We start from the raw sequence: 25,781 nt of genomic DNA, 5'->3' as shown, positions 1-25,781 counted from the left end.
TGATTTTCAGGTTTTGTCCTATACTGTTTTCAAATTTCTTTTGCGTATATGATTTGAGGCTGTGGAATGACAGATACATTTTTGTTGTAGAGTTGTTTCTTCGCAAGTCCATCTGTTATTTTGTTCCCTAATTTGATACTTTTTGTTGTACAGTTGTTCCTTTCTTCGCCAGTTTGTCTGCTATTTTGTTCCCTAATTTGATACATTCTTGTTGTAGAGTTGTACCTTTCTTCTCAAGTTCATCTGTTATTTCGTTCCGGAGCATGTGAAATGAACAGACAGAATAAGAAATGAAGCTGTGTTGGAAAGAGTGGATGAAGAAAGAATGATGCTGAAACTGATCAGAAAGAGGAAAAGGAATTGGCCGAGTCACTGGTTGAGAAGAAACTGCCTACTGAAGGATGTACTGGAAGAAATGGTGAACAGGAGAAGAGTTCGGGGCAGAAGAAGATATCAGATGATAGACGACATTAAGGTATATGGATCATATGAGGAGACAAACAGGAAGGCAGAAAATAGGAAAGACTGGAGAATGCTGGGTTTGCAGTGAAAGACCTGCCCTTGGGCAGAATCCTATGAATGAATGAATTTTATACATTTTTGTTGTACGGTTGTTCCTTTCTTTGCAAGTTAGTCTTTTTATTTTGTTCCCTAATCGGATACATTTTTGTTGTAGAGTTGTTCCTTTCTTTGCAAGTTAAACCGTTAGTTTGTTCCCCAATTTTATACATGTTTGTTGTAGAGTTGTTCCTTTCTTCACAAGTTCATCTGTTATTTTGTTCCCTAATTTGATACATTTTTGTTGTGCAGTTGTTCCTTTCTTCGCCAGTTCATCTGCTATTTTGTTCCCTAGGAAATTTACATGAAATGGTAACACTGTAGTATTATTTTCTTCCCTATTTTTATAAGTTGTCTAACAAACTTACGTATTTTTTATCGCAGCCGACTTATTTTTTGTTTCCACAACTAAAATGAATTCTAAAAGGACAATGATTCACGAGACTGAGGACGTGACTGCAAATGTAACAAGAGTACTGAAAAAGGTATTGAAAAAGGGTTCCTTTGAATGCTTCTAAATTTAATACTTTACAAACACTGGCAAAACTGTATCCCAGTCAAGGGAATTACTTGGAAGAAAGTGTTGTGTAAGTAGGTGTAATGTTGCTTATTCCTGTGTTATAAACCAATTCCAGGAACTTGTTGAAGCTACTCTGTATATAAATAATTGGCATTTGTTTCACAATCACAGTGAAGCATTTCAAGCACAGGTTTTTATATTTAACTAAAACAAGAACTCTACTTCAAGATCAATATGCTAAATTAACTTAAGCACCAATGAAGAGCAAAAACATATTTGTTACCTTTCCCATACTACTCTAAGAAGAAACTAGAAATAAATCCATTTCCTCCAAAGAAAAAAAAAATATATATATATATATATATGAGACAACATTATACATAATTTATTTTTGCAATGCAGTATGTGTATGTACGAGGGCTGTTTTTTTTCCCAACCTCCAATGGTCCATAAAAAAAAAGTCAGTGTAAATAACAAAATTAATTTATTACCAAAAGTTATGTACAAACATGGTCACTTTTTGACATAATCACTATGAAGACTGAGACATCATATGTTGCTTTTATGATACTTAAGAAAGATGATCTTGTTCATCTCATCAATGCTTCCGTCATCCTTTGTCTTAGCATCCTCTTTGAAGATAATGAAATGCTTATTCTGAAAGTCTGTGACTTTTCATGCACTGTAAATTATCTTTCCAACTTTGTTGATATGCTTTCATTTTGTTGACTATATAAAGTGCCTGGTGATTAACTCAGATGTTGGTATTTCTTTCATAATTTTATTGGACCTCGTAAAGGCTAGTAATGATCTCAGGTAACATATTCATGCTGCTGCAAGTTTTTGAGAATTTGTTTGAAATACAAATTAGTAATTAATTTTCTAAAAATAAATTGCGTCCAGGTTATTAAGTTGTTCATTAGAACATAATTCTACAACGTTAAAATCTTAATTTTAAAACATTGTTCATTTATTCAAAAGAAATATTAGATAGACAAAATAAACCAGAAGAGCATAAACCATGAGCAATTATTATAAAACATTCATCTTAAGAAACTGGTCTTGCAATGCAATTCTAAGATAGATCTAAAAGCCGAACATTAATTTGTGAAGCAGTATTGAATAAAGTAAGATTAAGAGTTGACACGTTAAAATATCCTGCTAACCTGTGCTTTGATGGAGGTGGCACCTTCCTGTGTCCACCACTTCCACCAGATTTTGTACGAGCTTGCCTATGCAGCGTAAGGAAAGTAGTGTACAAATGCATTATATACAATTCAAGAACATTTTTAAGCCACCATTTATACAACTAAATTATTTTTGTTCTTATAATCATATTTCAAATATATGTAGATGAAAATATGGTTACTACTCTATGCATTAGATATAAGTAAGAAGGAGGTAGAAAGGTAAAAATTCGGAATGTGGTTTCACATATTAAAAGAAAAACAGATTTCATATAATCTTAGCTAAGACCTTAGTTTTCTATAATTAGCGACCCTTCTTATGAAAGGTGACCATTTACAAGCATCATCAGGTGGCTTATCTCAGGACATTTGAAATCTTTTGAAGTGAACTGAAAAATAGTTCCATCAACACAAAATGAACCAAAACTACAAAATACTGCAAAAAGTAACATATCTATGTTGGTATGTAACACATTTATTTTCAGCCATACATGGTATCCTCTGTGATTCAATACTCTATTTTCCCTTTAAAACTGTTGTGTTAACTGACATATTTATTACCATCTCATGTCAACAACAAAGAAAATCTGCATTTCTTAATTTTTTCTTTTTTACAAAGTACTTATAGAAGTAGCAAAAAAATAATAAATATAAGAACTTATAATTATCACCAGGGTTATATTTCAGGTCTGGCGGCGCCAGAGTACTATTTTTTGAGGCCAGAAGGTGCCAGGGCACTTTTATGATGTTATATTATTGTTAAATTTTGCATTTATAAAAAGTTATATTTTATTCATATTTAAACCATTCCATAGTGAGGTCTACTCTGCAGATTTAATCTCTATATCTAAACTCGAACTCATGTATTTTCGTCTGACATTCCGTAAGTAGTCCTGCAGAAATGGTGGTGGTGATAATGATGATGACGATGACAACTATGGCGATAAAGAAGACTACTACCAGCACTGCTGAAATCCCAGATCTTAAGAATTTTTTTGTTTAGAAATACACCACTGATTGCTACATTCTACATGGAGAATCTAGTGAAAGATAAAGATTATGTGAAATCAAGGACAAAGTTGATTTACTCAGCATGCCAAGAAAAACTGCAGTGGCCGATATGTAATGAAGTGCTATACTAAAATAGAAGTCATATTGAAGAATGCTCGGACCTGAACAACGACAATCTAGCTGCATTAAATTGGGGAGGCAGGTGAAAATGATGCAGATCAACTGATCCCCAGTGTCATTGAAGAATATTTTACAAGCACAGAATTAGTCAGCATGTTTTAGGTTACAAAATTTGTGATCACGTTGAGATGCACATATGTTACAAACAACAATTTCACTGCAAATCTAGTCTTTCAGGTAAAGCTTCCTGTAAAGCAGATTTGAATAATTTCAAGGGAAAAATTGTTCCGGGGCTTGGTATCAATCCCGGGACCTCTGGTTGAACGTACCAGCACTCTTACCAACTGAGCTACCCGGGAACTCCACCCGACACCGTCTCAACTTTTCCCTTTATATCCACACAACTCGCGTGGGCTGACGAAATGCCAGAGACCCACATCGAGTGCACACAATCTCTGTGTGACTTGGAATTGTGGTTTTCTGTTAACGTACACAGTGACGTATATATTATGCAAATCTAGTCTTTCAGGTAAAGCTTCCTGTAAAGCAGATTTGAATAATTTTTCCCTTGAAATTATTCAACAATTTCACTGTTTTAAATGTATATAAATAAATTAAAACTTAGTTTCAGACTGTATGTCAATTCCTTGAAATAAAAATTAACTTCATAATGTCTCGTATATTTATAAGTTTTCTTCACATGACAAAATCAAATTTCAACAGAATGAATTTTTTTTTTTTCATTTTACAGATAATTATATGCAAATTATTTAATCTTTATTTGTACGAGCAGTCAATTTACTTAAACAAATAGCACTCACCTGTGTTTATCACTTGATTTGCTACTGCTCTTGTGATTATCCTTGTGATTGGAACTACTGTGTTTCTTGTGTTTAGAAGAGTGTCTGCAAAAAACAAACAAGACAACCAAAACACATTAAGTAGAATATAACTTCTGAGAGAAAGATGTATATAATGTACATAATGTATGTGTACTATATACTGACTGACAATACAAAATAGATTGATTTAATACAATGTTACAAGATGTGCTAATATTAAATTCATAATACTAAATACAAATATTTACACACAGAATACTTGATAAATTTTACAGAAGAAATAGTTCGTCCAAAGGGCTGGATTCGGAAAGAGTACCTAAAACGCTCATTGCATTTCCGTGTTGAATAAAGCGTTGACCCAAATAAGTAGTGCAACGGCGATCACCAGTAATGGAGATCAAAACTTCAGAGTCATGACTCCAAGGACCGAAAGTCTCCACAGCAAAGGGGATAAAGATATAATTATCTAAAAGATGAGCATATTTATTGACTTTCTTCTTCACGGCTAATTCAGCAGCAGATGCTGCACATCTGGAGGTATTCGGCAAGTGAGATGGAGCTAGTGTGTCAACGCAAGTGGAGTCCTAAATTAAAGATTTTCCTCTAGACCATGGAATTAAGGTGAGACCATCGGGTCGTTTACCATCCGCGCGACTAATACCTGGTGGTTCCAAAAGAGACGGGATGCCAAAAGAAGTCAGAGATCTTTTAATGATATTGAGTGATGTATGTCTGGGAATGCGACCCTTGCTCCTCGCACAGCTGAGTGCATGATGGTCGTAAATAACAGCAATGCCTTCGCAAATACATTGGTGTAGCTGGCAGAGTTTACAACCAAGGCGTAAAGCCATTGCGATTTTAAAGGATGTACTATACTTAGAATTGGAAAATAAAATACACATGCAGAGAAACAACTTGCTAAAATAATATTTTGAAGAGTCTGTTTTGTCAAGAACATTCAAATGCCTTTTTCTCAGAAGTAATATGTGTTTTGCTTGGAAACCGATGTCAAAGTACCAAAGGACCAAACCAGAAACTCTCTGTTCGCAAATTTTTTTTTGGTTACATTCTCATCACTATGATTGTCAGAAAAAGAACAGCCAACATATTTAGGTACAAATGTAATTGTGAATCCAGCTGCTCCTATAATGAGTTAGCGATTGATTAAAAAACTGAGACATCCTGAAAAAGTTTTTGGGGACACTGGACAAAGCAACCAAAACTGGGAAACTGGGACTGTCCCAGTTTGACATCTGGCACCTTGTGTAAGTATTGTTAATATCGTGCCTATTATAAATTTGTAACATTCGAATACAAAGAAGGATGATGAACATACAAATTTTGCTTAAAAATATGTTATTTCATTATCCATAAAAATTTTTCATTTCAGCAATCCAATTAATGAGTATGATGTAATCTTCAGTGTCTTTAGCTGAGATCTATACGATTATTAGAAAGTTTCATTTGTTGATACTCCAATGAACAAGGGTAAAATCATGTTTGCAAGTTCTACCCGTCTGTGATTACCTATATTTATTGTTCTCTGTAGTTTAATGGTTACCATGTTAGCTGCAGGATCCAAGGTTTGTGGGTTCAAATCTGACCATCTGATTGACTTTAATATAAAGCTCAGCATGGTTTCCTCTGGTAGGAAAGTACAGCTGTGAGTCACATATTGTAGATTTACGGCACAACAAAGAACCGAATCTGGCAGAAGACTATAGGCAGAATTTATCAGCTATTTCTAGCCTAAGTTGAATTTTAACACTGAATAATCTCTGTAGTTGAAATCATTATATGAAGTACTACTAATACTGTACCTATCACGCTCAGAGTCTTTTCGCCCTCCATAGTCACCAGGCCTTTTCTTTCCTTTCTTTCCTTCTGCATATTCGTCCTGGAAGTCGGTGCGTTCTTTGTCAGCCTCTGCTGCTTCTCGCTCAAGATCTGACCAGTCTTTTCCTGATTCTTCTGAACTTGCTAGTTCTTCCTCTGTTAAAACAAATTATGGAAGTATGTAAATATGAGAAGTTTAACATACAACACTGTCTACCACAACAATCCACAAGCTCATGAAAGAAGTGCCATTTCACAACCTTAGGATGTTGACACTGTAACGGTATGTTTGAGTGGTTTCTTTTGTAATCCGGCAGAATGTTATCATGTGTATCATTGATGTTTCTTTATGATCTTTGAATATGTGTGCTCAGAAAAGGACTTTCGATGTAGCAAATTCTGACGTTTTCTTGTTTCTATGCGCATGCGTCGATCGCCTTTCGCCCCCACCTGGATGGTGGAGGCGGGGTGAGTGGTGAGTTGAAGACGGTTGGAGCCATCAGCTCAGATTGGAAGGGGCTTTGATATGACTTGGTAACAAGATACTCAACCAATGCTTGGAGATTGGTGATTGTATGCAGTATTTTGCTAGGCTGGAATGAAGCTACATCGGAAGTCTGCATGCTGTAATGGTTCGTATAGATTATGATTGATTGATTGATAGAGTATTGAGGATTGTGTGCTGATTGTGTTGAGATATGAGATAATGGAAATCCTGAATTCTAATTTAACAGTCACTGTTTAAATCCAAAGATAATTGTTAATTTTTGAAGTTGTTCAAACAGATGTAATTTGGCATACTTTGGTTGTTTAATTGTTTCAAATATTATGAGGCTGTTTAACTGAAGGTTATAAAGTTTAAAGCGAATCTGTTAATTTAAGAATGTGATTGCTTTTAAAAAATAAAGGGAGAAGAACTTGATACAAACTTCATATTCTGAATTTATTAAATGTTGCAATGATTTAGCAATATAGTGGGTAATTGCTTCATTGGTAGCAGAGCGTGGTTTCGATCCACGGACCTCTGGGTTATGGGCCCAGCATGCTTCCAATGAACTGCCACACATTTTCTTTTTACATGTGAATTGTATCTGAAAACAAAATCTGAAAATACTTTTTCCAATTGCACATACACATACACATTTATATACATTTAGACAAAATAATCATCTTCTACTCAAGATGGATTTTATTTAACATGCTGTTCTGTTCTCACATACCATTCTCTCATCTACATAGTTCTTGGACATCCGACATTTCAACTTTCATATAGTTTATATATATTTTTGTATATTAAACAACTCTTATCATTAACGTTTAATGTTATTGTTTCTATTATAACCATTTTACTTTGCATTTCCCTCTTACCAATTATAACTGTACATCATAGTGGTATTTTATCTAAAGTTGAATGTACGAGAATATTATTTATTACTTAAAATTAATTTTCAGTAAGATATATTACTGTTTATAGGATAACATACTACCTCAACACCATTACTAAATTACTTGAAACACCTGTTACACTAAGGAAAAGTCATAAATCACAGAATTTTTATTTTTCCTACAAAATTATCTTTTCCAGCATACATATTGGTTCTCTATGAAACAGAAAAAACGCAACTCAATTTTTTTTGTAACATATATAACCAGAATTCTGAATGGAAAGGTACGAACTTGTAAACATGTTCCCAAAAATTGTAATATCCATTACAGTATTAAATAATTCTAATGCCTTCAAGGATGTATGGAATTTTATAGTGCAACTGCTTACATGTATACTTACTGGCTTAAACAAGATTTCTTTGATTAATTTATAACTTCAAAAGAGTAAAAATGTAACATCCATTACATCCAGATTGGCTGTATATTATATAAATATATTTTTAATTGGGAGTTAATAAACATGTTTTATCTTCTTTTAAGTTAATAAATATGTTTTATCTTCTTTTAAGGTTAAATTTATAAGTTTAAAACAAACTAAAATGGAGAATGGATATACCAGTAAATGAAAAAAATCTTTTTACAAACCTTCACTTTCACTATCTTCAGAGTATTCTGAGTAGTCAGAATCATCATCTGATTCTTCTGAATCCACATCTGAGGGCTGAAAATAATTATTTTATATGTCATAATTGCATTTAATTGTATAATATTAGGGATATAAAGTAAATTGCCACCTCATAGTGCATCCTGAATAAAAAAAAAAATTATTTACAACTCCAAGGCAAAATAGAATGACACAAGAGGATAGAATCCAATTTACCAGCAATCTACTGGGATGCAAGAACCACATCCAATGAACGATATATATATATATATATATATATAGAGAGAGAGAGAGAGAGAGATGCATGCACACAGTCTCGCTCTCTCTTCCCCATTAAGAAATATCTTGTAAAAATTAACATTTCTAAGGTAACACATACTTTCAAATTTCAGGTTTTATGCGTTTCACAAATCAGTTCCTTTAACATGTTGCAAATGAAATAGTTTATATTCTTTAAGTACCTCAAAATCTGTGCTTCAGTGGCTGACCATGATAATATCTTTGAAAAATATTGGAGTTCAAGAGGTCAAACGACTTTGTCAAACGCCTGGCATTAGAAAACAACATATTCTTTAAGTATACGCCTAACTAGTTTTCTAATTTAATTGCTTATATTTACGTTGTAGTCTCATAAATTTGTTCAATTATATATCAGTTATACAATCATACAATAGAAGATAAAATAAATGAGTCATTTGCGTATTTCAATTTCTCACTGAAAAAGTGACATTTTTACATGATACACTTTAATACAACAACAAGAAACAATTAAATTAATAGCAACCTCTAAGCGGCTGTACAGTTTACGTTATGCAGTCCATTTTAAAATGTCAGAATTTTACTAATTTAAGATGCATATTGCACTTAGAGCAACAATTTTGATTTGAAGTGTTCAAAATACTAAGAGACACATTGCCATAATTTACATTTAATCTTTCTATAAATTAATAACAAGCATAAAACCTCATAAGCATCATCTTCTTCCTCTTCTTCCACTTCTTCAGGGTTATTCTCATCATCACTTTCAGGATCAAGAAAGGTCCAGCCACCACTTTCAAAGAATCCTTCAGGATCGTCTGTAATTGTCTTCATGATCTTAGTCCAGTTCAAAGACTGTATGCCCTCAGAGTACCGAATATCGCATGAGCTACAATCAAACAAACAGGAGGCAGCTGATCAGAAAATTACCCATTTCAAGAAGCAATTTACTTATAATTGTCATAAAAATATGCTTTAAATATTAGCAAAATTAACCAAATTAAACCTAGACAGACAGAAAAAATGTATGAAGCACATTTCCCCAGATGTATGTACATACAGCATGCTAGTGGCATATGGTCGATATTGACACAGGGTGTGCTATTTTAATTTAAAATTATTTCAACATCATAATGTTCTTTAAAAAAATTGTAAATGAACTTATATTAAGAAAATTTTGTGTTATTTATACAAAAGATCGTTTTTAAATTTCTATACTATAAGAACATTTTATGTACTCATCAAATAAATCCTTTCATTCCCAAGATTCTTTCTGCCACAGTTCTGTTAAGTTTTTGAGGTCAGAACAGAAAATGCATTCACTTTTCAAATGAATATGATAAAAAATTCATTCATAAAAATCTCGTTCTATTCCATCTTCAACAGAAATAATGTAGGCAACGTAACAGTTTGTGTAAGGAATCAACAATAATTAACAAGAGAGAATTTAATATAAATTTACAGCAATCACCTACAATGTTTCCTTACATAAAAAACACATTCTATACAGTTCAGATTGCTAAGACGGCAGGCACCTTTGCCAGTTAAAAATGCACCCTGGACATTCATCGTAATTTGCACATCTAACACACAATACATATGTACCTCTGATATATAAACTACAAGTAACACACAGACTGCAAGGATAGTAACATATTGGTTCTCTAATACAGTTTTCCAAACATACTTCTTCCCACCTCGCACATTTGGTATTGTGAAATCTGCATTAATTTATTTATGTACTTTTTCATTAAAAATAATTTATCCAGTGTACTTAGCAGAAATGCATTTACATACTTTGCACAACATATCTTAATAAATAGAAATCTAACTTCATATATTTAATTTAATTTGTAAGTTTTAGGAAAACTATTATAAACTTCACTTAAATCTGGATCTACATTACAGCCCATCTATAGAGTAATGATAATGGATCATGTGAATGTGCAGAATTCAGTCACATGAACATCTTCCAAGATACGAACTTGTATTTAACATGACTATGGACAAATTACAATTAGCTCATGAACTACACGTGCTACCATAATTATTATTTAAAATAGAACTAGTGAGTAGTTCGGTTGTCCCAAAACATTTCGTTCTCATTGCATCTGTTTCTCTAAAGGGAGAAGTTAATGAAAACATAATCCCTTTTGGTGGCATATTCTTTACTCTGAATTTATGATACCAAGTTATATCTTCTCAGGTTTAATGGATCAATTCATATTTTATATACCAGATGGTCTTCTCTTCTAGCCCACAGTCTACACTTGACCTAGGACTTATGAATTCAAATATCTTTGAGTTATTTTCGATAGTAAGTTAACATGGAGCAACCATTTGAAATACATTTCTGAAAAAGCTCGTAAAAATTTCTCCCTTCTAAAAAGACTAGCAGAAAAGAAATGAGGATGCTCTAGAAATACTTTGAACACTACATACAAAATGTTTATACAGCCAGTGCTGACATACTGCGGAGAAATTTTAATTATTTCACCTTTCATAAAAGAAATAGAATATGTTCAAAACCAAGCTCTCGGGTTCATTACTGGTGGAATCAAAACAACTCCAATAGATTCTATGAGATTCCTCACTAATATTAACAGCATCAAAATGACAATAGAAGAAAAAGCACTGATTCAATATGAAAAACTTATCAGATTAACTGGAAACAATTGGCATTCATACAGTCCTCTCTGTAGATTAAAAACTCAAAAAAGTTTCATATCCATGGTTCAAGAATTAGAACAGAAAATCAATATCCTGAATTTAAAAAAAACTTACAAATTGAACCAAACCCTTTAAATCTATTAAATATAGAGTATAATCTAAATTTAACAGAAAAAATACTGAAATCAGAAGTAAACACTGAAATAATGGAACAATTGTCTTTAGAGACAATTAATATTAGATACCCTCCACAAAACTGCCTTCATTTATACACCGGCGGATCCTTGATCTCAAGAGAACAAGGTGCCGGTGCAGGTGTTATGTGCTGTCTCTTCTCACTTTATAGATCTCTTGGATATGGAACAAGTTTTGATGGAGAAATTATTGCAATAAGTGAAAGTCTCACGAATCTTCTATGCCACATCAATAAATTTAAGGATGCAGTTATATTGTCAGACTCCAAAGCAGCTATTCTATCAATAGTCTTTAAACACACACCTTCATCTCAAACAGCAGAAATAACTAAAATGCTCTCTCAATTAAGAGAGGCGATGGGTGAAATACCTATTTTCTATATTTCGTTAGCTAGACTTGATTTTTTGTATACATACTCCCATTGATATCAGTAGTGATGTGTTTAAGTTTCGTGTTAATAGGATCAGTAGTTTAAAAGTTATTTAAATTTTTTGAAAAAAAAAAAAAAAAAAATTGCATAATTTCAAAATGCTACTTCTCCTCCAAAATTGAAGAACCAGATCTGAATTTTTTTTTTACAACAGCTTTGATCTCTTCAGAAAGTTTCTATGTTCTCACATTTTTTAGTTTTACCTTGTGAAAAGAGGAAAAAAAAAAAAAAAAAAAATTATCCTATTCATATTCAAATTTTTAAAAATTTACAGAGTACATGCACACATTTTATTTTTTTATTCACAAATTATTTACTTTTTTGAAAAAGTGGCAACATACGTTTGTTAAGTATACTTTAGAGCACTTGTAGCAAAAATTTCAACTTCTTAGCATAACATTTGTGGAAGCCTTAGCAATGTGAATGCAGAGAAATGAGCTAAAATAAAAAGTGTGGAAAAATGAGTTTAAAAGTTTGCATGCATTTCAAACTTAAAAAAAATTTACAGGCCTTGTTAAAAGTGTGCAGCTTTGTAGGTAGTGCCCTCTGTCCTCTTAGCAGCTTCTAGAAGTCGTCGTTTGGCAGATTTGATCGCCTGACGGTAGTGCTGGAACTCTTTTGTAGCTCGAAGCTTCGCTTTCACTACACGTCCTTGGTCACGGCGAACTCCTAGAGCTACTGTTTTATCTCCAGCAGGCAATCCAGCAGCTTCTTGGAGACTGAGGACAGTTTTTGTGCAGCCAGCATTGAATTTGCATACTGCCAGGTCCACTGCTAGGTCCACTCCCCTCTTCGAACCAAAGGAGTCCTTCGGACAGTGTCTCCATATGACACTATGCAGACTTTCGTTGGCATTTTGTGTTAGACACTTTGAACACCTCTCAAGCAGTGTTTGATGCCAGCCTTTGATACGCAGGCATCATCTTTGCAAGTACAGCTTCTTTGGGAGGTGTACCAACGTTGTCTTTATGAGGGCCTGGTTGCTTAACCTGTGCGACTGCCCTCTGATAGAAGCACCAACTTTCTGTTCCAACAGGGCAATTGCCATGCTGAGGCTTCTCATGAGTGGAAATGCTGTGAAACAAAGTGGCATATATTGCACTCTTCATGGCCAGTAGATTACCACGGTTGTCGAGGATTGCCTTTTGGTAATACTTCTGAAGTTTGGCAATAGTCATCGCTTTCAGCGTACCATGTCCCCGACCACCTAACTTACATCCACGAGTTCTCCATTCACTCACAGCTTTCCTGAGGGCAGTGCCCAGCCTTTTTCCTATGTGGTTGATACACTCTTCCTTCTTGATAGCAACCGAGGCCCCGTATGGCTTTTCGTCAGAGAGTCTCTTGTATGTAGAGGCATCTCCATCAGAAAGGATTGTTGTGTATCTAAGGCCATACTGCTCTGACCTTTTCCATAGGATTACGGCTGCTTCTGTTACCATAGCTCCTGATGACCCCTCGTGATTTATATCACATTCAGGGGCATGGACAGCATACCAGACCCTAAAATCTGTGATGGGAATGCGTCTCTTGGCGATCATGCACTTGTAACAGTGTTTGCTCATGACAGTGTAATCAAGAACAAACCCTGTTAGCAAGTCAATTACACTGCCTACACCACCCATGGAACAATGTCCACGTGTGAGCCATGTCCCATCAAAACTGACTGAAATATCTGATATTTCAGGTACAGCCGTATCTACAATGAGATCGCTATAAGCTTTCCTCACCTCAAGTCTAGCATCATGGAGAACACTGTCAGCAACACATTCAGAGGCCTTCTTCATTACAGCTGCATGGTCATTGAATGTAGATTTGTTCCATCACAGACATATTCATGACCATGGCAAACTGTTCTAATACCCCTGACCAACATTCACGAAGGACTGGACAATCCTCTGGTTCACGTCGAAGCCCGGCCTCCTGGATTTATCCTCACGACGCCTCGAGGAATAAATTGAAGACTTTGTCTCTTCACAAACCCTACACACTAAATCTAGCTTGTGGCAGAACCCATGTTTTTCATCACAAAGTACTATGTACAAAGACTTACAATTACAGTCACTACATTTCAAGTCAGAGACTAGGCCTGACAACAAACTACTATCTACTAATAAATATTTACACTGTTCATTATTAACACTATATACATTCTGACAACTAATTTCTAGTTGGTTTTGTCTCAGATTCCTTTCTGCACTATTGTTCTCTACATTAGGCCTACTTGAAATGGTTTCTACACTACTAGTATTATGTTCTACATGAGGCCTACAACTATCATAATTATTACCACTACTATTTACAACTCGAGTTTTTTCTTTTTCTCGCCTTTTCTTTACCATGTTCAGACAAAGTTGTCTCACTTTCTTACTTCTAGGCATGTTGAATTTGTAATAGCTTATAACCTAAAAGTACACGTGACTACACTTCACACAGCGATAAAATACTATTTACACAAATAAATATATCTTACATGTACACTATACTCTACTATACTACACTATACTACTGTAAGAAAACTAACGAAATAAATATATTTACAAAACTATTTTAAACGTTCAATTAAAACTCAAACTTTTCTAGCAACACAACACAATTTCTTTGTATACAAACATTCACTTCGAAGTTATAAGATCTTACAGACATAAGTTTTTGAACTTACATCGCTCTGCCATCTATTGGTGCATCTACAGTAATTCCTAAACCAGTCACAATGACTCAGAAAGCTAACTAGAACAATAAAATCTTCATTCTCAGATGCAAAATCCGTGATAATAAAAGGGAGCAACAAGTTCAGTGAGGGCCACGCCTTCACGGGGGTATTTAAAGAGCGCAGCCTTTTAAAGATGGCGTAATTAATGACACAACCGCAGTAGGGTTCTAAAACTCTGCCAAAGTGTAAAGAAGGCTTCATTACTTCATTTTCTACAAAAAAACGAAAAATTCAATTTTTCACCAAAAATTACGAAATTTTCACCCGTCTCCTCCCTTAATACCACTCAATAAAAGAATTGTATTCCAATGAATACCATTCCATTGTGGAATCCTGGGAAACGAGAATGCAGATGCTTTAGCAAAGAAGGGCAGCACTGCTACTTACACACCTGTTACTAAATCTACGTATTACTCTGTGAAGAGATTTATTAAATCTACATACTTAGACTTCAACAAACAAAATTGGATAACTCAATCCCAAGGGAAAAAATGGAACTCCCTGCATCAAAATCCACAGTTAATTCCCGATTTACCACAAAAATCGTCTGTAGCTGCATTTAGATTGGCAACAGACCATGACTGTTTGGCCAAACACCTGCATAGAATTGGAATATATCAGTCCCCTAACTACCCACTGTGCAACTCAAACCAAGAAATGGATTCGGAATACCTCAAAATCTGTGCTTCAGTGGCTGACCATATAATATCTTTGAAAAATATTGGAGTGCAAGAGGTCATGTCAAACGCCCCTGGCATTAGAAAACAACAACAACTCTTGGGGTTTTCATCATATAGTCCCATCTTGTGCATATTTTTGAAGGATACAAAGCCCCATCATTAAGTTCATCACCATCTAATTTCGAAGCAATTAAGACTAAAATTTACTCACTTGAGCCACTCCTTCACATGATCCAGCATATTCATGGGAATAGCATTGACCATGGCTACTTTACGGTGGTAATCTTTGAAAACAAAGATCATATCGAAGTTCTTCAGATGAAACTGTACACGTTCAAAATGCACCAATTCAACATCCTCCAGGGTGATCACAAATGGTGGCTGTAGACATAAAAATGTATTTTGAATATCCAGGTCACAGAAATCATAAAATGAAATATACAATAATTAATATCTGCATTTCCAATCTACTCTGCAATAAATTTAAGTAAAAAATGTAATTTAATTTCCGAAAATGTAATATTTATATTCATGTTAACTATATTTGACCGAATCCATTCTCACTCCATATGTTCTTTCCAATTATAATCTGTTCGCTGTTGGAATAATCCTACAATAAACAATAGCAGATCACTGAAATCAGGTTTGATTGGATGCATCTCAGTATGTGTTCCCGTCCACTCTTATATATTCTGTTTCATGTAAAATTCCTGTTACTCGTCAAAGTAGACCTAATGTCACTACCATGTAATCGCTTGCTTAGAAAACAGTTACTTCCTAATTAATTACATTATTTTAAATTTTCGTTTAAGGCAAAGTGCTGTTATTCCTCCGTTAAGTTTAACCACACACAATGAGAATGCAGAAGCCATACTACCATGTGCTTACATGGAGAACAAGCTCAAGGTCAAGAGATGCCAATTTGTTACAAGAACAGACTTCTTTGGTATTACTCTTTGTACTCATCTGCATCCATAGTAAATAGCAGTATAAAAGTATCTTTTCTTTTACATAATATTGTACATATGAGTCAAGTTACGTAACATATTATGTTTTATCATATTTACTAACTAAAATTCAGATTTTCTTTTGAAGTAAATACAAAATTATTGTCCTTAAATAGTGAACTATAATTTCTTGCATCATGTGAGTGTTTAGACTAGGAGCCAATCGTGGATATGACGGCCACGTGCTTGTGTTTATAACAGCGAAAAGATTATAGTTCGATCTCCGAATTTAATCTTATTCTTCTCTAACATCAGAGAGTCTTCATAATCCATCAATATATGACCAGCTATAGACTGAAGAATGTGCATTTCAAATTTTAACATTTTTTCTTTGCCTTATTAAAAATCCACGTTTCTAGGCCATATGTTAGTAGAGGGACTCCAATGTTCCATAAAATTTGATGAGAGTATCAATTCAATTGTTATTCTTTTTATAGGGTCCTTTCCATAGTACAATATTTGACAACTACAGTATGTGTACCCTCATTGATTCTTTAGCTTTAAACATCATCAGTTCAACACTTTTCGAAAAAATATACAGACTGTATTTTTTTAGTTATATAACATTTACAAATTTTTCTTTGTACAAAGAGAGCAGTGAGAGAGAAGATTGTATAATGAATAATCTGAAACAGAACAATCCATTATAATTAACTATTCTTCATCGGACGAAAATAAATACTCATTAACTCAGCCTCACATATAGCCTACAGAGTGATTCACGAGGATTTACCGTCCCTTATGGAGCTTATTTCTGAAGACATTTTGATAAAAAAAGTCATATAAACATAGTTCCTATTCTCAATATTTTCAGAGTTACACTAATTTGAAGTTGTCAATAAAATACTTTTTTTCTTTAGTTTTAAGGGTAAAAAAATATTATAAATAGAGAATGAACTATTCAGAAGTATCATTTCTTTAATTGGCTAGTGTTCTGAAGCTAAAAATGTGTTGTTAATTGCTTTGTACAGATTTTGTTTTTCAATTATGGGAAATGCGTGTTATTATTCAGTTGAGAAGCTTTTATCATCCAATCTGTTCTCAAAAAATCTGAAAGTTAGAATTTATAAAACAGTTATATTATCGGTTCTTCTGTATGGTTGTGAAATTCGGACTCTCACTTTGAGAGAGAAATAGAGTTTAAGGGCGTTTGAGAATAAGGTGCTTAGGAAAATATTTGGGGCTAAGAAGGATGAAGTTACAGGAGAATGGAGAAAGTTACACAACGCAGAACTGCATGTATTTTATTCTTCACCTGACATAATTAGGAACATTAAATCCAGACGTTTGAGAAGGGCAGGGCATGTAGCACGTATGGGCGAATCCAGAAATGCATATACAGTGTTAGTTGGAAGGCCAAAGGGAATAAGACCTTTGGGGAGACCGAGATGTAGATGGAAGGATAATATTAAAATGGATTTGAGGGAGGTGGGATATGATGATAGACTGGATTAATCTTGCTCAGGATAGGGACCGATGGCGGGCTTATGTGAGGGTGGCAATGAACCTCTGGATTCCTTAAAAGCCCTAACTAAGTAAGTAGTAGTAGTAGTAGTAATAATAATAATAATAATAATAACAATAACAACAATACATGTTTAATTTAAATTTGTAATTAAATTAGATATACACATACTGTATATTGAAGATTTATGATGCAAAACAATAGTGCGATGCCTTTCATTATGTTAATAACCATACCGGTACCCTTTTAGTTTCAATAAATTCCATGATTGTATTAAACATGCGAAAAATGCGTAATCATAATGACAGATGACATGTGATTCAAGCGCTGAGTGAGTATGATCAACCAACAAGGCTAGGAATTACTTCACGGGTTTCTTCTCCGTGATTGGTTGGTCCAGATTGAGATATCCTCTCCTCTCAAAAGGCCTTGATGTCTATAACTTTTGAATCAACCTTATAAAAGTTAGTGTACAATACATATATGTTTATTTCATTTAACTAACATTCTCTTGTATATTTGACAAAAACTTACCCATTCTGTAAGGTTTACAAGACAACCACTGGTGGGCTGAAGAAGAACTGTACTACGGAAAGGTGCACCGGGGAAGCCCAATTCTCTGAAGGGTGTATCGAACTCAATTTCCTGTTTGGTCATGGCTTCCACTTTCTCACAGAAGCTTTTGAATGCAGTTTTCAGTTTGTGACGCAGTTCCCGCTCAGACTGCTCAGCTGCCAGATCATCACGATCGTGCATGTGCTGATGCTTTCCCAAATCAGTTGTTATTTCACCAACTTCTGTATAGAACTGGACATCAACATGCTTCTTCTTACCAAACATAATGGCATGCTGAAATGGAAACACATATTATAAACATCTGAACTTCTTACTCTTTTTAAGGGGTTAGGTACAGCTTACAGCAGTAAAATTTTTGGAAATATTCAACGTTTTTTCCTCCATTACTGTATCTTGTATAATAAAGAAAATTGGTATGTGTAAAACACTGTCCTTCTGCTATATGAAAAAAATATTTTTACAATTTAAAAAAATTATTTATATATATTTTTTTCATAATTCAAAATGGTGGCAGTTTACTGTGCAGTGATGAAGCGTTTCCCTCATAACTCCTAAACTTGTTAACTTTTTCATGTTCTCTCTTTTATTTTATTGCTGAAACTCATGTTTACAATACCATGCTCTTTCAACTACATTCCTTAATAAATAATATATATATTTTTTTATTTTGTGTTAGAAGAAAATACTGATATTTGACAATTTTTTAAAATTAATTTATTTTTTATCAGACAATCTATTAAAGGTAGAGTAGTGATCTTGCATTATATTGTAGATATGACATGCATAAAAAAAATTTCATCACAGATTGTTGGATAGTTTTTGAGTTTTGTGGGAAACGCTTCATCACTGCACAGGGACCTGAAAAAAAAAAAATAAAACAAATACATTTTTTTAAATTGTAAAAATATTTTTTTATATAGCAGGAGGACAGTGTTTTACACATAATAAATTTTCATTATTGTACAAGATACAGTAATGGAGGAAAAAAAAATGTTGAATATTTCCAAAATTTTACTGCTGTAAGCTGCACCTAACCCCTTAAAGTACTACAGTTAAGGAATCATAAAGATCACTGCAAATGTTCACATTTTCCTCTTCATTCCAAATTCTGTGACCCAAAGACTTAGTATATGCAGTTTTCCATACAGAAGAAACATCCCCATCTAAGAGTACTTTCTGTGTGTTTAATGTCATAAAGTAAGTAACGTTGAGTTGCATTGATAATTTAGTAATAACAATTAACATATCAGACTGATTTATTATAATCACTTGAAAGAGAGAACGATTATACTATATGATTGAGAACAGTTCTGAAATGTATATATCTGGACAGCTTAATGTACTGGTATATTTTCATTTCTTTTAAATATCTATTTACATTTTTCCAGGTAGCCTATATCTCTCAATGACAGGAATGGAAGATAGAGGAAATCCGAAACCGAAATCAGAGAGTGAATAAAGCATACTATTCAGTATTACCTTTAATTAGACAGCATGATAAATCAGCTGGAGAGCTCCAATAACTTTATGTAAAGTAAAGGTGAGCTAGAATAACTTTATATAAAGTAAAGGTGGGGTGTGACAGAGTTTTGCCATCACACTCCAAACTGTGACAGCTCCGGAAAAATCGCTGTGATAGATAATATTGATTTTGTCACACTGTGATTTTTGTATTCAGATGGTTCTTGGTGATTGCGAATGTTATAAACGCCTTGACATTAAAGATAATGGCAGGCAATACATGCCACATTCAAAGGGTAATGTCAGCAGTTGTAATGTAGAAGTTTCTTGTTGCTGCAAGTCCCAGCTTGTTTGGGTTCTACAAGTCTTTAATTCGTAGTCATTTCACAAAATTAAGGAATAAGTTATAACTGAACATTACAATCAAAAGGCATAGTACAGCACGTAATGTACCGAACACAAATCTTCGTTTTGAGTTCTCTCTCATGGAGAAGAATTGATAGCTAGTTTTATTTGTATTTATTTGCATATTACTTTCTTCTGTTAAATTTTGGAGTATTTTTAGAGCTTTGTTCATTTTATTTTCTAAATTAATTAGTTGTTTTTTCTTGTTTTTTGATGTCCATATGACTATATCATCAGCAAATAAGCATGTGTTTATGTCTTCAATTGATTTTAGTTGATTTGGTAAATTATTTACATACAGGTATATATTGAATAGTGTTGTACTTGTTACAGCACCTTGTGGTAAACCAGTCTTTGTTCTTTTATAAGATGAAATATAGTTGTTATATTTTGTTGCAATCCACCATTGTCTAAGAAAATTTTTAAACCATTAGTTTTTGGATTAATTTAGCTCTCCTGACTGTAATCATATACATCTTTTAGATCAACAAATATAGCTAAGACACTTTCATTTTTGTTGTTGTTTCTGAGTTATACAGTAGCGTGCAAATTAATCCGAACACGACATATTTTTACATTTTCTGTCATTGTTGGCCTCACAACTGCTCATACCGCTTTAAATGACATCTGTAGTACGTGTAATTCCATTGTTGAAGGTCTGTCATTATTTTTTTAATAATATGTGACATTTTGCGTGTCGTTTTGTACTTATAAGCATTTCAGTTGTGTTGAAGACTTAATACTGCAATCCTGTGTACATTCTGTCGTCTTCACAAATGGATACAACTCCACGAAAACAGTCTAAAATTATAACATTAGCAGAGCATTCTTCTATGACACAGAGGCAAATTGCTGCAGAATTTCACATCGGTTTGGCTACTGTTAATTCGATCATAAAACGATACAGGGAGACTGGATCCATCACACCCCAGAAAAAAGGAAACTGGCCGGAAAAGGAAGACTTCACCTGCAGATGATCATTTAATTGTCAGAAAAAGTAAATTAAATCCTAGACTAACTGCTGTCGACTTAACCCGCGAGTTAATGGCTACCACTGGGGCGAATATTCACGTCACAACAGTGTGGCGTAGGCTTTAGGAAGCTGGACGAAGGGCTCATAAGCCTATTAAGAAGCAACTGCTACCCCTGTTACGTGCAAAAGGCGCTTAATGTGGGCAAAATTACATCAACACTGGACAGTGAATGACTGGAAGAATGTACTTTTTTCCGATGAGTCTCATTTCAAGGTCCACAGCCACCGTGTTTCTTACATACGGAAAGGATCCGAAAAAGTAACAGCAGCTGATCTCCAACAAGCATCCAAATACCCCCCTAAAGTAATGTTTTGGAGTTGTTTTACATATGAAGGGCCTGGAGCATTAATACCTATCAAGGGAATGATGAATTCTGACAAATATATTCACTTATTGGAAATCAGAATCGTACCCCAGCTGCAAAAATCATTTCCGGATGGCAGAGGTGTGTTCCAACAAGACCTGGCACCATGCCATACGTCTCGAAAAACTACAGAATTCTTCAACAAGAAGAATATTCAGGTACTCCCCTGGCCAGGCAACTCACCCGACATCAACCCCATTGAGAACTTGGGGTCAATTTGCAAAAGAAGAATGCAAAAAATGGATTGTTCTACAAAGGAGATGATGATTTCTGCCCTCATTGGTGTATGATTTCGCGATGAAGAAATGAAGAATATTTGTGGGAAATTAGTGGAATCCATGCCAAATCGTCTCAGAGCTGTTATTAGGAATAAGGGAGGCCACATAGATTACTGAGGTATGTCTTAGATCCCTTTTTTATCCTGTTTGAGTGTTTTTGCATAAGTAATTACGTTGTTCGAATTAATTTGCAAGCTACTGTATATGTTATTTGGTGTGATGTAGATCGGTTTAGTCTGAAGCCAGCTTGTTCTTTTACCAGTAGACTTTTTCTTTCTTAATACCAGTTTTCACCTGTTTATAATCATTCTTTCTTGCAATTTGGCGAACACTGATGTTAAGGCTATTCGTCTATATGATGAGATGTCAACAAGAAGTGTCCTACTATTATTTGAAATTAATTAAAGATTCTTTATGATTATATCTTTTAATGATTATTTCATACACATCAAAGACTACGAACATCCAAACCCATACAACCACCACCTACCTATACATTCCATGCAATTATAGGGATTATATGAAATCCCCGTCATAAGGGCTACAGTGGCATTATGAAACTGTATGCATACTATGTTGAGTAGTATATCTAGATTATTTACCTTGAGATGAAAATGAAGAAGAATGATCATTTCTCCATCACACGGTTGGAAGAATGCATTCTTGATGTTATTGTACAAGATATCAACTTTGTCACCACGCACAGAAGTGTATCGGAAGCCATTGACATGTGCTTCCAAAGAGCCTGAAAGTAGAGGTCATACAAATCAATAATTTGAAAAAGAAGACAAGCTTCTGAATGAATATTTAAAAAAACGATTCAAGTTTCCAAGGTTGGCGAAATATACAACATTATGAAGTACAGTAATGTCCAGCTTTTACTCAATTTTCCAGTCTTTCTGCTGAAATATTGGAGTGCGAGAGAGTGAATAACATCACTGACCGCTCAACATTATGAAGGTTGAAGCTGCCTTCATCTTCATGTGGGAAAAGGGTGATAAAAAAAGGGTATCATGTGCGATGAAGCTGTTACAATTAGATGAACCCATTCTTTTCACCTGAAGACGAAGATAATTCAATCTTCGAAAAATCGTGATATTTATATTTCAACAGCAATGTTGAAGTTCAATCCACAGCTCTTATCAATAATCCAGTCTCGTTTCTCCATTTAAAGGGAACATTTATTAAAATACAATGCAAGCAAAGAGTAAATCATAAAAATTATTTTACTTTTACTCTATAAGTGATTTGATAAGTGAATGAGAAAGTCCAAAGCCATACTTTTAACAAAAATAGTATTTTGTGCGACTCGACTTCTTACACACGTGGGGAAGCTACTAGTAAAATATTATACAAATTACTCAACAAATGACGTAAGTATACGCCGAATAAATTATGATACTGCACCTATACTTGTTTTTTTGAAAGATGGGACAAGACAGTTAAGCGGCCGAGCTTGGAACTACAGTCCTATGTTGCCAATACGGACTACCATGCTGCCAGCTGATGGAAGCTAGCAACTGACGTTAAGATGGCTAACGTTAAAACATTCATTGACAATTGACGCGAACAATACAAAAATCGACAGAGAATCAAACATGAAACATATCAATACTAACATTGTGTGTGCACAATAAATGCCACCAAGAGAGCTATTAAGCACTTGCCACGTGGGAAAGGTACGTTTGGCAACTCAACCGTTGTTACCATAGCAACAGGCCTACCACGCTATGTGACATTCAGTTGTTTTTCCGATCGCAACGCTCCTGTCATGTCCCATCTTTCAAAAAACAAGAATAAGAGTATTGGACTCTAAACCTTTAATACACTCTCCTGTAAAATTTTGTCTGTGTAGCTTAGAACTATATCATTCTTACCCCTTCAATTTATTCTCATAAATAATAATTCTACAAGAAAACTGAAACACATTAAAGTCACTGTGCGACCCATTTTAATATCTATAGCATAAACAAGACTTGATATTAGAGTAAGGAAAACTGCTGGTAAAACAAGAAAGAAGCAGATAATAAATTAAGATATAAGACAACTATGTAACACAAGCAATTAATGAATATACTACTACAGGAACTGAATGGGCTAGCATATAAAGACTCAACAACAGAATTGTAAAAATGTGACAAATGACTTTAAAACCCGTCTTGCCTGGGCCATGGGCTTGCCCAAAACAAGTTATAAATTCAGGATGGATCAAATGGGATTTGAATCTGAACCCTCTGACTTATAAGCCCAGCACACTAGTAAGAATGAGCCACCGTGAAAGTAAGGTGTATGTGAGACATTCTAAAAAGATGGATGCAGTGGGTTAAAAATAAGCTAATTGCCTTATTTTAAAATTATGTCTATGTTTCAGTTATCTGCAATATTTTTATAATCTTAATCAAATAAAAGTAGGAATAATTCTAATATTAGCATCTACAACAGTAATGGTGAGATTGATGAAATTAATGTTAATAAATATTTTCCAGACTAATGTTATCAGCAAGTCATATACTTGAGGCATATTATTAAATTTGAATTCAGATTTTTACTACAGTATGCTTCTATTGCCTATGAAAACGTCTATTTTGAAATTTGGAATGGCCAATAGTACACAGACACAATAGTACAAAATTCTTCTTCATCTTTCTGCAACTATTTGTCAATTAGGGAACAAATGGATTTCTTATCAGATGGCGAAACTGAATTTGTATGTACTTAAAATTTCCGTATAAGAATACACATGAAATCTGTCATAAAAGTACTGAAATCTTATCATCTCTTTTAATCAAGACAACTAAAAGGCATCATTTTTATACAAGATAAAGTAATAAAAACAATGAAATGATATTCTCTGTCTCAATCGGGAAGGGGAGGGGGGGTCCCCGTGAGAAACTTGTATAAGATGAAAATTAAGTCTTGATAATCTCAGACCAACAATCACTGAACACAATTGTTTGCAATATACATAGGTTGAAAATTTTAACTTTTCCAAACTGTACATAATGATCAGCAAAAATGGTTACAAAACATATCAGTACTTTTGAAATATGACTTATATAATTGCTAAATTTGACGATAATATGAAAATCATAACAAAAAAGCCCTGGTGCTGCCCATCCTCGAAAAATAGTACCCTGGCGCCACCAGGGCCCCCAGGCCTGAAATACACCCCTGGGTGGATCTGCTAATGCATGTGACTTTTAGTGATGACAGTGCTCTGATTACTAATAGACACATTTTTTGTCACCTGACAATTATGTAGGATAAAATTCCACATTGCCGTTCACAACATCTTTGTATCATTTTTAATTCATTTAGCCTACTGCTTTGATAATCTATTAACACTTATAACTCAAGGCAAAAATTTTATATAATTAAAATTCTTGTATACAAAATAATGTGTATATATACATGTCTTATGTAAGAACGAAATGAAGGAAAAAAAAAAAAAGAGAGAGAGAAAGAAGGAAAGAGAGATTTAGACGTTTGAACTAGGTGCAAGAATAGATATCAATATTAAAAAACTAGAATACCTGCAGCTGATATATAAATGACACACATTTGACAAACAATGCCACGATGGTGGAGAAGTACTTTTGAGAAAAGCAGTCTCTCACACTTTTTGTAAAGCTAAGTTCCCTAGCGAAAGTATTAATCAACTTTTTCTGAGAATATGTGTATATAAATATTACCATTCACAATACGTAAATGAAAAGATTAATCAAGAGCATACTTTATCTAGATAGTAAAATAAATTACACAAATATATATACATTTATGAACATACACGTACCTGTCATACGTTTTGTTACAATATTCGGCCTTATATACAAGTCTTTCAGTTTTGGGTTGCCTTTATTTTGTGACATTACCAATGTGTCTTGTTTCACAAGATCTTCTTTTTCACGTTCTTCTGCCTCTCGGTTCTTGAATTTCTTTTGAACTTCCTTAATTAAACGGAAAGCAGTGTTTAAATTTGCTGATGGAGCTGAAAGTTCACCAGGTTCTTTCACATTTGTGCTGCGATATGTCCTGCAGGCAAAAGTAAGCCCATTTTCGTTTAATTCTTTGCAACATTTTAATACAATTGAACATTCTTTTTCTTCTCTTACAACAATCGA

General features: G+C 34.0%; 1 protein-coding gene across 3 annotated transcripts in view; it reads right to left on the bottom strand.

Moving 5' to 3' along the window:
* Positions 1 to 25,781, bottom strand: part of dre4 (SPT16 homolog, facilitates chromatin remodeling subunit dre4) — a 53,588-nt gene that overhangs the window by 4,552 nt on the left and 23,255 nt on the right. For 2 of the 3 annotated variants that reach the window (XM_069832995.1, XM_069832996.1), the window contains exons 11-19: positions 25,454 to 25,692; positions 22,263 to 22,405; positions 18,077 to 18,391; positions 15,282 to 15,451; positions 9,088 to 9,271; positions 8,106 to 8,181; positions 6,059 to 6,230; positions 4,218 to 4,301; positions 2,245 to 2,310 (exon numbers count right to left, since the gene is read on the bottom strand). In XM_069832995.1, coding sequence (XP_069689096.1) covers positions 2,245 to 2,310; positions 4,218 to 4,301; positions 6,059 to 6,230; positions 8,106 to 8,181; positions 9,088 to 9,271; positions 15,282 to 15,451; positions 18,077 to 18,391; positions 22,263 to 22,405; positions 25,454 to 25,692 — 1,449 coding nt within the window. The remainder of the gene's footprint in view (positions 1 to 2,244; positions 2,311 to 4,217; positions 4,302 to 6,058; positions 6,231 to 8,105; positions 8,182 to 9,087; positions 9,272 to 15,281; positions 15,452 to 18,076; positions 18,392 to 22,262; positions 22,406 to 25,453; positions 25,693 to 25,781) is intronic. The other variant, XM_069832997.1, reaches the window with a different exon arrangement.

The sequence above is a fragment of the Periplaneta americana genome, chromosome 8 (assembly GCF_040183065.1).
Source record: "Periplaneta americana isolate PAMFEO1 chromosome 8, P.americana_PAMFEO1_priV1, whole genome shotgun sequence".
In the NCBI taxonomy this organism is placed as follows: domain Eukaryota; kingdom Metazoa; phylum Arthropoda; class Insecta; order Blattodea; family Blattidae; genus Periplaneta; species Periplaneta americana.
The sequence above is the reverse complement of the archived record's forward strand: the minus strand, read 5'-3'. Positions and strand labels throughout refer to the sequence as shown.